Below are 14,334 nucleotides of genomic sequence, written 5' to 3' on the forward strand. Positions count from 1 at the left end.
GTCTCAGCTTCCTGAGTAGCTGGGATTACGGGCACCCGCCACCACACATGGCTAATTTTTGCATTTTTAGTAGAGACATGGTTTCATCATGTTGCCCAGGCTGGCCTACAACTCCTAACCTCAAGTGATCCACCCTCCTCGGCCTCCCAAAGTGCTGGGATTATAAGCGTTAGCCACTACACCTGGCCTGTTTCTTTTAAAAACATGTTTCTAGCCAGGCACGGTGGCTCATGCCTGATAACCCAGCACTTCGGGAGGCTGAGGTGGGAAGATCATTTCAGGTCACAAGTTCGAGACCAGCCTGGCCAACATCCAGTATGGTGAAACCCTGTCTCTACTAAAAATACAAAAGCTAGTTGAGCATGGTGGTGCATGCCTGTAATCCCAGCTACTCAGGAAGTGAGGCAAGAGAATCTCTTTTACCTTGGAGGTGGAGGTTGCAGTGAGCCAAGATGGTGTTAACTGCACTCCAGCCTGGGTGAGAGACTCCATCTCAAAAACAAAAACCAGAAGCTTCTAAACATGTTAACTATGGCTCAGACCTGTAATCCCAGCCCTTTGGGAGGCCGAGGTGGGTGGATTGCTTGAGCACAGCAGTTTGAGACCAGCCTGGACAACATGGCAATACCCCGTCTCTACAAAAAATACAAAAATTAGCCACGCATAGCGGTATATACCTGTGGTCCCAGAAACTTGGGAGGCTGAGCTGGCAGGATCATTGCAGCCCAGGAAGTCGAGGCTGCAGTGAGCCATCATCATGCCACTGCACTTAGGTCTCAGTGACACCCTGTCTCAAAAAATTAATATTAAAGAATAAAATAGGCTGGGCATGGTGGCTCACACCTGTAATCCCAGCACTTTGGGAGGCCAAGGGCGGGGGGAGCGGATCACTTTAGGTCAGGCGTTCGAGACCAGCCTGGTCAACATGGTGAAACCCTGTCTGTACTAAAAATATGAAAATTAGCTGGGCGTGGTGGCACCTGACTGTAGTCCCAGCTACTCGGGAGGCAGAGGTGAGAGAATCACTTGAACCTGGGAGATGGAGGTTGGTTGCAGTGAGCTGAGATCATGCCATTGCACTCCAGCCTGCGCAACAAAGCGAAATTCCATTTCAAAATAAAATAAATTTTAAAAAGAAAAAAAAAGTTAACTAGTGCTAATATGCCACTGTTATAACGCCTGTAATCCCAGCATGTTGGGAGGCCGAGGCAGGTGTTATCATGACATCAGGAGTTCGAGACCAGCCTGACCAACATGGTGAAACCCTGTTTCTACTAAAAATACAAAAATTAGCCGGGCGTGGCAGCACATGCCTGTAATCCCAGCTACTCAGGAGGCTGAGGCAGAAGAATCGCTTGAACCTGGGAGGTGGAGGTTGCAGTGAGCCGAGATCGTGCCACTGCACTCCAGCCTGGGTGACAGAGCAAGGCTCCATCTCAAAAAGTGGCAAATTAAAACAATGTTATTACTTCTTCAAAATTAAATTATCTGAACTTGGCATTTTCTTAGCCTTAGACTTCACAGACCTTACAGTCAACACACAATCCCTATCTCCACTGCCTCCCTCTCCCAGCTCAAGTCTATGTTTTATGAAAAATAAGTTACATGCAGAAGTGGTGGCGCACACCTGTAGTCCCAGCTACTCGCGAGGCTGAGAAAGAAGGACTGCCTGAGCCCAGGAGGCTGAGGCTCCAGTGAGCAGTGATGGCATCACTGCACTCAGCCTGGGTGAAAGAGTAAGACACAGTCTCAAAAAAAAAAAAAGGCTGGGCGTGGTGGCTTAAGCCTGTAATCCCAGCACTTTGAGAGGCAGAGGTGGGCAGATCACAAGGTCAGTTCGAGACCAGCCTGGCCAATATGGTGAAACCCCGTCTCTACTAAAAATACAAAAATTAGCTGGGCATGGTGGTGCATACCTATAGTCCCAGCTACTTGGTAGGCTGAGGCAGAAGAATCGCTTGAACCCAGGAGGCGGACTTTACAGTAAGCCAAGATCACGCCACTGCACTCCAGCCTGGGCGACTGAATGAGACTCTATCTTGAAAAAAAAAAAAAAGAGAGAGAAAAATATGTAAGAAAAACCAGAATGAAAACACTATCATTTCTTAAATGAGTTAACACATTTAAAGTATCTTGTACACACTGTTAATTAAATGTTAGTTATTATTCCATAGCTGCTAATTTTTTAGGAACTGTCTAAAAGTTTCAACTGTTTTTAAAATCAAATTTAAAAAATAGGTTATAATCTCAGTATAGAAAGGCATGATACGGCTGGGCACAGTGGCTCGTGCCTGTAATCCCAGCACTTTGGGAAGCCGATGTGGGTAGACCACATGAGGTCAGGAGTTCAAGACCAGACTGGCCAACATGGTGAAACCCCACCTCTACCAAAAATACAAAAATTAGCTGGGTGTGGTGGTGCATGCCTGTAGTCCCAGCTACTTGGGAGGCTGAGGCAGGAGAACCACTTGAACCTGGGAGATGGTGGCTGCAGTGAGCCAAGATCGTGCCAATGCACTCTAGCCTGGCCAACAGAGCAAGACTGTGTCTCAAAAACAAAAAAAGAAAAGAAAAGAAAGTCATGATCCAAGAGAAAATAGAACAAATAGGATGGAGCAATCCTTTATTTTTACACACTTTGACAAGGAGGTTTGTCGTAAACAACCTTTCCAGTGGGGAACAGAGAACAGGAAAATCAGCCTCCAGACATCAGCAGCTGCTCTGTTCAGGGCCGAGGCTCCCCCTTGCCAATGTGGTGAGGTGGAGGGGTGTACTTTCCTTCCTTTATCAGCTTATCCCGCTGCTTCCTGATGGTACCTGCACGTCTCATCTGTCAAAGGAAAATGGTAATTAAACTGAGGGAGGAGATATGTGCCAAAAAGTGAGAACCGGAAAAACAGATCAATTTTGGTCTCATTTTTAAACTACAAAAGGCCTTTCATCTTACGGGGCCTCTGAAATGAAGTCCGCCTTTAAAGAATTAACATGAAATCACTTCCCAAGCTTTCAAACAAATTTTTAGTATACATAACCTCTCTGAAAACTAACAACTAAAATGTTCTTAATATATATAGCAATATGGATATTTGCAAAAACCTTTAAGAGGCATATTTGTGTATACTAAAATCTTTTAAAATATCAAAAGTTTAATCCCAGCACTTTGGGAGGCTGAGGCGGGTGGATCACTGAGGTCAAGAGTTTAAGACCAGACGGGCCAACATGGTAAAACCTTGTTTCTACTAAAAATACAAAAATTAGCCGGGGATGGTGGTGCACATCTGTAATCCCAGCTACTCGGGAGGCTGAGGCAGGAGAATTGCTTGAACTTGGGAGGCGGAGGTTGCAGTGAGCCAAGATTGCACTGCTGCACTCCAACCTGGGTGACAGAGTGAGACTTTGTCTCAATAAATAAATAAATAAAAGTTGGGCCGTGGTGGCTCACGCCTGTAATCCCAGCACTTTGGGAGGCCGAGGCGGGCGAATCACAAGGTCAGGAGTTCAAGACCAGCCTGGCCAATATGGTGAAACTCTGTCTCTACTAAAAATACAAAAATTAGCCAGGCGTGGTGGCGCGCGCCTGTGGTCCCAGCTACTCAGGAGGCTGAAGCAGGAGAATCGCTTGAACCCGGGAGGCAGAGGTTGCAGTGAGTTGAGATCGCGCTACTGTACTCCAGCCTGGGCGACAAAGTGGCACAATCTCAGCTCACTGCAACCTCTGCCTCCTGGGTTCATGCCATTCTCCTGCCTCAGCCTCCCGAGTAGCTGGGACTACAGGCGCCCGCCACCACACCTGGCTAATTTTTTGTATTTTTAGTAGAGACGGGGTTTCACCATGTTAGCCAGGATGGTCTCGATCTCCTGACCTCGTGATCCACCAGCCTTGGCCTCCCAAAGTGCTGGGATTACAGGCGTGAGCCACCGCACCCGGCAAGCACTTACATATTCTATGTGGAAGTGGCACTGCTGCTGGTGACTATGCAATGGGTATGAATGAAGCAGAAATAGCCAATATGAGTTCTCTTTTCCCCATATGGAAGTAAAGGCCTGATTCTTACTCAGTCACTAGTCACCGCTGAGTCCTGAATTCTGTCTCTTCTACTCAGTGCATTGGTTGCTTCTCAACAAATCAAAACTATGTTACACGAGTGTGTCAAAGCCACAACAATGAACTGGTCCCTGGATTCTGTGACACAGAAAATTTACTAAATCTGATCACATTATTCCTCTGCTCAAAACCCTCCAATGGCTATCTTACTGAGACAAAAAGATGAATCCTTATCATGGTTTACAAGGCCTACTCCAGTGACTTCATCTCTTAATATTCCCCTAGCTCCCTGCAGTCAGCTCAGGGACCTTTGCACTTGCTGTTTCCTCTGCATGGAACATTCTTCCCCCATAACCATATAGCTCACTTTCTTTAAGTCTCTGGTCTGTCTTCTTTTGCTGAGATCTTCTCTGACTATTTAAAGTAGCATCCACCTAGCTCCTGCCCCTAGCACTTTCTATCCTTCTGTTTATTCTCCTCACAGTACTTATTATCACCTGTATTTTTACTTGCTATTTTTCTGCTCTTCCTCCCACTATAGCACAAGCTCCACTGACTCTGAGGTTTTTTTTTGCTGTTTTGCTTACTGTATTCCTAGTGCCTAGACTAGTTTCTGACATGATTTTTTTAACCAATGACTAACTTTTCACAAAGATACGAAAAATTAGTATATTCAGTTAAACGTCTCATTAACCTTAAAGAAGTAGTGTTGATATAACTTCAGTAGAAAAAACCCTGATATAGGCTGGGTGGAGTGGCTCACGCCTGTAATCCCAGCACTTTGGGAGGCCGAGGCGGGTGGATCACGAGGTCAGGAGAACGAGACCATCGTGGCTAACATGGTGAAACCCCGTCTCTACTGAAAAATACAAAAAATTAGCTGGGCGTGGTGGCACGCGCCTATAATCCCAGCTACTCGGGAGGCTGAGGCAGAATGGCGTGAACCCAGGAGGCGGAGCTTGCAGTGAGCCAAGATCGCGCCACTGCACTCCAGCTTGGGTGACAGAGCGAGACTCTGTCTCAAAAAAAAAAAAAAAAAAAAAAAAAGAAAAAACCCTGATATAAACATTAACCATTTTAAAAGACTACATTCTTACCATTTATCTTAGAGTCTCCCAACACAAGACTAGTCATGGTTTTGAACTATGACAATACCATATGTCAAATCTTTCTCTGAGCTAAAAGCAGTAACTTTGGATAAAAGCATAGGTATTGAAGCCAGCCTTGCCAGGATAAAATCCCAGCTCCACCATTTACTAGCTATGTAAGTTCAGGCAATGTCCTTAACTTTTCTTTGCCTTAAATTTTGTTTGTTCATTTGTTTCTTTTTTTGACACAGAGTTTCACTCTTGTTGCTCAGGCTGGATGGAGTGCAGTGGCGCGATCTCAGCTCACTACAACCTCCGCCTCTCGGGTTCAAGCGATTCTCCTGCCTCAGCGTCCTGAGTAGCTGGGATTACAGGCACCCCCTTACCACACCCAGCTAATTTTTTGTATTTTTAGTAGAGAGGGGGTTTCACCATATTGGTCAGGCTGGTCTTGAACTCCTCACCTCAGGTAATCCACCGCCTCAGCCTCCCAAAGTTAAATTTTTAACTGTGTAATGGGGAAACTAATAGCAACTCATTTCATAGGATTGTTGTGAGAAATACATGCATTATAATATGGTAAGAACTTACAATAGGACTTGATTCTAATTCTGACTCACTAGCTTCTTCACTTACAGGGAGGTATCTGTTCACTTAAGGTGACCCTGAAAATGGTAACTTATCTATTCATAAATTCACAGGATTAGGAAGTGACCTTAGAGCAATTCTTTAATTGTTTCAGATAAGGAAATGAAGACTAAGAGAAAATGACTTGCTCAAAGTCACAAAACTAGTGGTGGTTTGCTGGACGTGGTGGCTCATTTCTGTAATCCCAGCAGTTTGGGGGGCCCAGGCAAGAGGATCGTTTGAGGCTAGGAGTTCAAGATCAGCAAAGGAAACATAGCAAAACCTTGTCTCTATAAACAATTTAAAAAGCCGCACATGGTGGCATGCACTTGTAGTCCTAGCTACTTGGGAGGCTGAGGCAGGAGGATGACTTGAGCCTAGGAGTTTGAGGGTGCAGTAAGCTATGATCACGCCACTGCACTCCAGCCCGGGTGACAAAACAAGACACTGTCTCAAAAACACGACTAACAGGATGGGTGTGGTGGCTCACACCTGTAATTCCAGCACTTTGGGAGGCCAATGTGGGATCGCTTGAGCCCAGGAGTTTGAGACCAGCCTGGGCAACACAAGGAGACCCCATTTCTATTTTATATAAATAAAATCAAAATTAGGGCCAGGTGCAGTGTCTCACACCTGTAATCCCAGCATTTTGGGAGGCCAAGGCAGGGAGATCACCTGAGCTCAGGAGTTCGAGATCAGCCTGGGCAACATGGTGAAACCTTGTCTCTACTAAAATACAAAAAATTAGCTGGGCGTGGTGGTGCACTCCTGTAGTCCCAGCTACTTGGGAGGCTGAAGTGGAAGAATCACCTGAACCCAAGTTGAGTCTGCAGTGAGCCGTGAACACGCTACCGCACTCCAGCCTGGGCGACGGGAGTGAGATGCTGTCTCAAAACATAAATTAAAATTAACCAACCAACAACAAATGAGTGGTGGCAGAACCAGCATCAGAACCTGACTCTCCTAACTCCCAATCCAATGTTCTTTCCACCTTACTACAATGCCTCCTGTTGGTGTCAATTTATCAAAATCTTTTTTTCTTTTCTTTTTTTTTTTTCTTGAGACAGAGTCTCGCTCTGTCGCCCAGGCTGGAGTGCAGTGGCACAATCTCGACTCACTGCAAGCTCTGCCTCCCGGGTTCACGCCATTCTCCTGCCTCAGCCTCCTGCCTCAGCCTCCCGAGTAGCTGGGACTATAGGCGCCAGCCACTACACCCAGCTAATTTTTTTGTATTTTTAGTACAGACGGGGTTTCACCATGTTGGTCAGGCTGGTCTCGAACTCCTGACCTTGTGATCCGCCTGCCTCGGCCTCCCAAAGTGCTGGGATTACAGGAGTGAGCTACTGTGCCTGGCCATCTTTTTTTTTTTTTTTTTTTTTTTTTGAGACGGAGTCTCGCTCTGTCGCCCAGGCTGGAGTGCAGTGGTGTGTTCTCAGCTCACTGGAACCTCTGCCTCTCAGTTTCAGGCGATTCTCTTGCCTCACCCTCCTGAGTAGCTGAGATTACATGCCCCTGTCCCCATGCCTAGGTAATTTTTGTATTTTTAGTAGAGACGGGGTTTCACCATGTTGGCCAGGCTGGTCTTGAACTCCTGACCTCAGGTGATCCACCCACCTTGGCCTCCCAAAGTGCTGGGATCACAGGCATGAGCCACTGCAGGGGATTTTTTTTTATTTGTTTTTTTGGTTTTTTTTTTTTGAGGCAGAGTCTCGCTCTGTCGCCCAGGCTGGAGTGCAGTGGCACGATCTCAGCTCCATGCAACCTCCGCCTCCCGGGTTCAAGCAATTCTTCTGCCTCAGCCTCCCGAGCAGCTGGGACTATAGGTGCCCACCACCACGCCCTGCTAATTTTTGTATTTTTAGTAGAGACAGGGTTTCACCATATTGGCCAGGCTGGTCTCAAACTCCTGACCTCGTGATACACCCGCCTCAGCCTCCCAAAGTCCTGGGATTACAGGCGTGAGCCACCGTGCCTGGCCAACTCATTCAACTTTTGAGGAGGTGAACACTAAGCTGTTAACATCCCTTTTCCACTGCATTGTTGTTCACGCTCATGTACAGCAATCTCATTAACACCTCCATCTTCTTCAGAGTGGAATGAATCCAAAGATGTTGAATGTAATGAATTTGCAAGGTTAAACCTCTTTTCCAATGAGGATTCAAAGGATTTGAAATATTTTCACCCAAAGATTTTCAAGGGTCAACATCCAAAACTAGTTGATATTCTCTGCTTCACAGCCAACTGAAAAAATGGGTATACACACACATGCAATTTCTAACCTGGTGGCTAAAGCAGGGTAAAATACTAAGGAAAATTTGGGAGAAGAGAAAGAATGCTGAGGAACAATGGACCATCCTCATATCTGAAGGCATTTAATTTCCTCATCATGGTACCAAAGTAGGAAAGGTATTTCACCAGAAAAGCTTTGCCAATTCACATTTGGCAAGCCACTGCTCAATGACCCACTAAAAACACTTAAGAGTAATCCCAGAGGAGGGCAGGCACGGTGGCTCATGCCTGTGATCCCACTACTTTGGGAGGCCGAGGGGGGCGGATCACCTGAGGTCTGGAGTTCAAGACCAGCCTGGCCAGCATGGTGAAATCCCGTTTCTACTAAAAATACAAAAATTAGCCAGGCGTGGTGGCAGGTGCCTATAATCCCAGCTACTCGGGAGGCTGAGGTACGCGAATCGCCTGAACCTGGGAGGCAGAGGCTACAGTGAGACGAGGTGGCGCCATCGCACACCAGCCTAGGGGACAAGAGTGAGACTTCGTCTCAAAAAAAAAAAAAAAAGAATCCCAAAGGAACAAGAAAGTAATTGAGCTTCCACCTCCATCATTTCCTTACCGTTTTCTGCCGAAGCAAACACTCTACGAAATCATCATATTCTATCTTGCACTCTTTCTCTGCCCGAGTATAACCGATTCCATGTGCACATTCTATCCATTCTTTTTCAAAAGCATGGCATCGACCAGCCATCTTGTAGGGCTGTTCAGCACTCTGGATTGTCAACCATCGATCTATGTTAAGGCCGAACCTTTTCTGGATGTCCAAGAAAGGCATGGCTGTAATGGAAGATTTAAAAAAATTAGTAAAATACCACAAGAGGGCAATCAACTGAGAAATTTCTAAGAAAAAATTAGATAATCATGCTAAGTAGCCCTCTAGAACACTGTTTGATATTTTTCTCCTGATTTCTTCTCACCAAACTTTTTCATTAAATAGGTTCTTCCAGTTTATGGCAGATAAGCAGTTTTTGCGCTTTTTCAAAACTCAAGGAAAAGAGAACTACAACTAAAGAACAATGCATAGAAATCCTTTCTAGGTCAGGAGCGGTGGCTCACCTACCACGTGAGATGGAGTCCCCATCTGTTACCCAGGCTGCAGCGCATGGTGCAATCTCGGCTCACTGCAACCTCCTCCTCCGGGGTTCAAGCGATTCTCCTGCCTCAGCCTCCCAAGTAGCTGGGACTACAGGTGCGCACCACCACGCCCGGCTAATTTTTGTATTTTTTGTAGAGATGGGGTTTCAGCATGTTGGCGAGGCTGGTCTTGAACTCCTGACCTCAGGTGATCTGCCCGCCTTGGCCTCCCAAAGTGCTGGGATTACAGGTGTGAGCCACTGTGCCTGGCCTAAAATTTTTTTTTAAATCAGCCACTTGTGGGCCAGGCGCGGTGGCTCATGCCTGTAATCCCAGAACTTTGGGAGGCCAAGGCGGGTGGATTACCTGAGGTCAGGAGTTCAAGACCAGCCTGGCCAATATGGTGAAATCCCGTCTCTACTAAAAATACAAAAAAATTAGCTGGGCGTGTTGGCACATGCCTGTAATCCCAACTATTCGGGAGGCTGAGACAGGAGAACTGCTTGAACCGGGGAGACAGAGGTTGCAATAAGCCAAGATCCGACATTGTACTCCAGCCTGGGCGACAGAGCGAGACTCTGTCTCAAAAAAAAAAAAGAAGAAGAAGAAAAAAAAGAATTTGGATCCTTTGGTCAGGTTCTCTGTCTCAAAAAAAAAAAAAAAAAAAAAAAAAAGGCACTTGTGGTGGTATGTGCGCCTGTAGTCCCAGCTACTCCTAAGGCTGAGGCAGGAGACTGAGGCCAGGAGTTCAAGGCTTCAGTGAGCTATGACCTGGCCACTGCACTCCATCCATCCTGGGCAACAAAGTGAGATCCTGTCTCAAAAAAAAAAACCAGAGCGAAAGAAATGGGTTAAGACTTACTTTGTAGACTATTACAGACAGTAGCGAAAAAAATTTACATGCAAATACATAATAATGTTAAATGTAAAAACACACACACAAAAACAAACCCTGACTACCTAAGATGACTGAAAGGAAGTGCACGCACACCCACAAATATCAATATAAATGTGTACTCATGGTAGATTTAAAGGTGAATTTAGTTGGGCGCAGTGGCTCACGCCTGTAATTCCAGCACCTTGGGAGGCTGAGGCGGGCGGATCACCTGAGGCCGCGAGTTCAAGACCAGCCTGACCAACATGGCGAAACCCTGTCTCTACTAAAAAAATACAAAATTAGCCGGGCGTGGGGGCGCATGCCTGTAATCCCAGCTACTCGGGAGTCTCAGGGAGGAGAATCGCTTGAATCCGGGAGGCAAAGGCTGCAGTGGGCCGAGATCGCGCCACTCTGCACTCCAGCCTGGGCAACAAGAGCGAAACTCCATCTCAACAAAAAGGTGAATTTAACTTCTTAAGTTCCTTCCCATCCCTCAGTCATCATTTACTGAGTAGTTACGTTCCAGGCACTCAGATGCGGGGGAAAGCAGCTCCAACGTAAGCACCAGAGACACACACTCGGAATTGGGAATACACTGCAAGGAACTCAAGTGGGTAAGAAAGAGCTCGAAGGAGGAAGCACGAACTCTGCCCGAAGACTTGAAAATGCCTTTAACATGGCTTGCGAGTTCGCCAAGTGAAGATCAGTGGGCAGAGTGTTCCAGCTGGGCAACAGCCCGAGTTACATACAGCAGGAAGTGCTGGCTGTTTGGGGGACAATGGAGCGCAGCGTGCATGACGGTGAAAAGAATGAAATGAGCTCAGGAGGCTGGCGGGGCCGAAATCACGCAGAGCCTGGAAAGCTGGGATAAGGATCGTAGACTTTAGGTTAAGAAACAGAAAGCCAAAACATTAGTCCGGCAAAAACCTAAACAAATGTGGAAAGTGGAGAGAGCGGCAATCTCCAGGCTTCGGTGCCATTAGCTGTGCAGGTGAAGCGGCCTGGGAGGGCAGGGAACACGCCCTGAGTTCAGGTCTAGGGAGAAGGGGACACACAGCAAGCCAAGAGGAAACCGGTTAAACAGACCTCGGAAGGAAGGTCCTTAAGCTAAGCTGCCGCGCGGACATAAGCAGCCCCTACCTACCCGATGCTCGTGCCCTTGACTCTTCTCTGGCCGCCGCTTCAGAACGACTAGCTAGCGACGCGGATGCCTGCCGTAAAGGATGACCTCAGCGCGACGTTTGCAGCGCGACGCCGGAAGCCGACCTTCCCTCAGCCGTCTCCCCAGAAAACCATAGAAACCGAGCCCGTTGGCCTGGTACGGTGGCTGACGTCTGCAATCCCGGCACCTTGGAAGGCTGAGGGAGGAAGATCACTTCAGCCCAGGAGTTCGAAAACAGCCTGGGAAACATGGCGAAACTCCCCTCTCTACAAAAAATAAAAAATTAGCCGGGCGAGGTGGTGCATGCCTGCGGTTCCAGCTACTCAGGAGGTTGAGGTGGGAGGATCCCTTGAGCCCAGGAGATTGAGCCTGTAGTGAGCCATGATCACACCATTCCATTGCATTCCAGCCCTGGCAACAGAGCAAGACCTTATCTCAGGGGGAGAGCGAGAGAGAGAGAGAGGATGAAGAAGAGAGAGAGGAGGTAGAGAAAGAGAAAGAAAAAAAAACCAAACCCATCAATTATAGAGACACAGGGAAGGCCTAGCCATTAGTGAGTTCTTGCTCCTTTCTTGCACTCTGCCTAGCATGCTCACGACAACACTGACTGGTGAGAGACTTCACCAAAGTCACAGGAGAGAAAGAACACTGGCTCCCTGCCTACCCACTAGTGGTTAAGCACATGGACTATGAGCCCAAACCACCACGTGGGGTCAAATGTAGGCCCCCAGCCGGGCGCGGTGGCTCAGGCCTGTAATCCCAGCACTTTGGGAGGCCGAGGTGGGCGGATCGCAAGCTCAGGAGATCGAGACCATCCTGGCCAATATGGTGAAACCCTGTCTCTACTAAAAATACAAAAATTAGCTGGGTGTGGCAGCGAGTGCCTGTAATCCCAGCTAGTGGGGGGAGGCCGAGGCAGGAGAATCGCTTGAATCCGGGAGGCGGAGGTTGCAGTGAGGCGAGATCGCGCCACTGCACTCCAGCCTGGCGACAGAGCTAGACTCAGTCTCAAAAAAAAAAAAAAAAAAAAAAAAAAAGTAGGCCGCCACCAATTTCGTGTGACTCTAGGAAAGTTTCTTAACATCATTGTGCCTCAGTCTCCTCATCTGTTAAGATAATTATGGTATTCACAATGGAGGGTTGCTATAGGGATTAACTGATTTATGTATAAAGCACTGAGGCGGTGGCTAGCACATGGGAAACATTCCAAGGCAGTCGCAGTTCTTTGATGTCTCAGCTTTCAGTTTGTGAATCAACTGCTACCATGCCTGTCATCTGTTCCAGAACCTCCAATGACTCCCTTTGACTACATCAGAAACTCTAAAGTGTTGTGTGTATGTCTTCGGGGGGTGGACCACAGGGTGCATGAGATATTATACATTGGAGGTATGGGAGGAAAAAAATACTAGAACATATATATATATATATATATATAATTATTACTTTTGAGACAGAGTCTCACTCCCATTGCCCCGCTGGAGTGCAGTGGTGCAATCACAGTTCACTGCAGCCTCAACCTCCCTGGGCTCTGGCGATCCTCCCACCTCAGCCTCCCAAATAGCTGGGACCACATGTGCATGCCACCATGTGCCTGGCAGTCTTTATTATAATTATTATTTTATTTGAGATAGGGTCTCACTCCATCACCCAGGCTGGAGTGCAGTAGTGCTATCATAGCTCACTGCAGCCTCAAACTCCAGGGCTCAAGCAATCCTCCTGCTTCAGCCTCCCAAGTAGCTGGGACTACAGACATGCCACTGTGCCCAGCTAATTCTTTTTCTTTCTTTTTTTTTTGAGACAGAGCTTCACTCTGTCGCCAGGCTGAAATGCAGTGGTGCAATCTTGGCTCACTGCAACCTCCACCTCCCAGGTTCAAGCGATTCTCCTGCCTCAGCCTCCTGAATAGCTGGGACTACAGGTGTGTGCCACCACTCCCAGCTGATTTTTGTATTTTTTTTTAGTAGAGACGAGGTTTCACCGTATTGGCCAGGATGGTCTAGATCTGTTGACCTCGTGATCTGCCCGCCTCAGCCTCCCAAAGTGCTGGGATTACAGGCGTGAACCACTGCACCCGGCCAAGCTAATACTTTAAAAAAATTTTTTTGTGGAGATCAGTATCTCTCTATGTTTCCCAGGCTGGTCTCCAGCTCCTGGGCTCAAGTGATCCTCCTGCCTGGGCCTCCCAATGTGCTGAGATTACAGGCATGAGCCACCATGCCTGGCCCTTTTATACATTTTTTTTAACACTCTGAGAGAGAGTTGAGGGCAGGCTGCTTGTAAGGATAAGGCAGCCTCTTTTATACATTATTAACCTAAGAAAAAATGGGGTGCCCTTGAAAGAGTTTTTTAAGATTAGAAAACAAGGGCCAGGTGCAGTGGCTAATGCCTGTAATCCCAGCATTTTGGGAGGCCGAGGCAGGCAGATCACCTGAGTTCAGGAGTTCAAGACCAGCCTGACCAACATGGTGATACCCTGTCTCTACTAAAAATACAAAAAATTAGCCGGGTGTGGTGGCAGGCACCTGTAATCCCAGCTACTTAGGAGGCTGAGGCAGGAGCATCACTTGAACTGGAGAGGCAGAGGTTGCAGTGAGCCGAGATCGCACCATTGCACTCCAGCCTGGGCAACAAGAGCAAAACTCTGTCTCAAAAAAAAAAAAAAAAAAAAAAAAGCAAAAGGAAGTCAGAAGGAGCCAAATCAGTACTGTAAGGTGGATGCCTAATGGTTTCCCATCAAAACTCTTGCAAAATTGCCCTTGTTTGCGAGAGAAATGAGCAGGAACATTGTCATAGCGGAGAATGACTCTGGTGAAGCTTTCCCAGGCATTTTTCTGCTAAAACTTTTGCTAGTTTTCTCAAAACACTCTCATAATAAGCAGATGTTATTGTTCTTTGGCCCTCCAGAAAGTCAATAAACAAAATGCCTTGAACATTCAAAAAAAACGAATGACATGACCTTTGCTCTTGACTGGTCCACTTTTGCTTTGACCAGACACTTCCACCTCTTGGTAGCCATTGCTTTGATTGTGCATTGTCTTTAGGATTGTACTGGTAAAGCCATGTTTCATCTCCTATTACAATTCTTCAAAGAAATGCTTCAGGATCTTCATCCTGCTTGTTTAAAATTCCCATTGAAAGCTCTGCAGCTGATCTGGGCATGATGGTTTGGCAC

The 14,334-nt window shown here is 47.1% G+C and overlaps 1 protein-coding gene across 2 annotated transcripts; it reads right to left on the minus strand.

Annotated features, from left to right (window-relative positions):
• Positions 1-2,606: 2,606 nt before the first annotated feature.
• NDUFS5 (NADH:ubiquinone oxidoreductase subunit S5) lies at positions 2,607-11,759 on the minus strand. 2 transcript variants are annotated; one of them, XM_031012624.2, is made up of 3 exons: positions 11,145-11,759; positions 8,609-8,826; positions 2,607-2,830 (listed from the first exon to the last, which is right to left on the minus strand). In XM_031012624.2, exons 2-3 carry the CDS (start codon positions 8,822-8,824, stop codon positions 2,726-2,728), a joined length of 321 nt encoding a protein of 106 aa, XP_030868484.1. In that variant the 5' UTR covers positions 8,825-8,826; positions 11,145-11,759; the 3' UTR covers positions 2,607-2,725. The 2 variants fall into 2 exon arrangements, with proteins under 2 accessions (XP_030868484.1, NP_001266485.1); NM_001279556.1 differs by lacking the exon at positions 11,145-11,759 and having other exon boundaries at positions 2,726-2,830; positions 8,609-8,824.
• Between the last annotated feature and the right edge of the window lie 2,575 nt (positions 11,760-14,334).

The sequence above is a fragment of the Gorilla gorilla genome, chromosome 1 (genome assembly GCF_029281585.2).
Source record: "Gorilla gorilla gorilla isolate KB3781 chromosome 1, NHGRI_mGorGor1-v2.1_pri, whole genome shotgun sequence".
Lineage (NCBI taxonomy): Eukaryota > Metazoa > Chordata > Mammalia > Primates > Hominidae > Gorilla > Gorilla gorilla.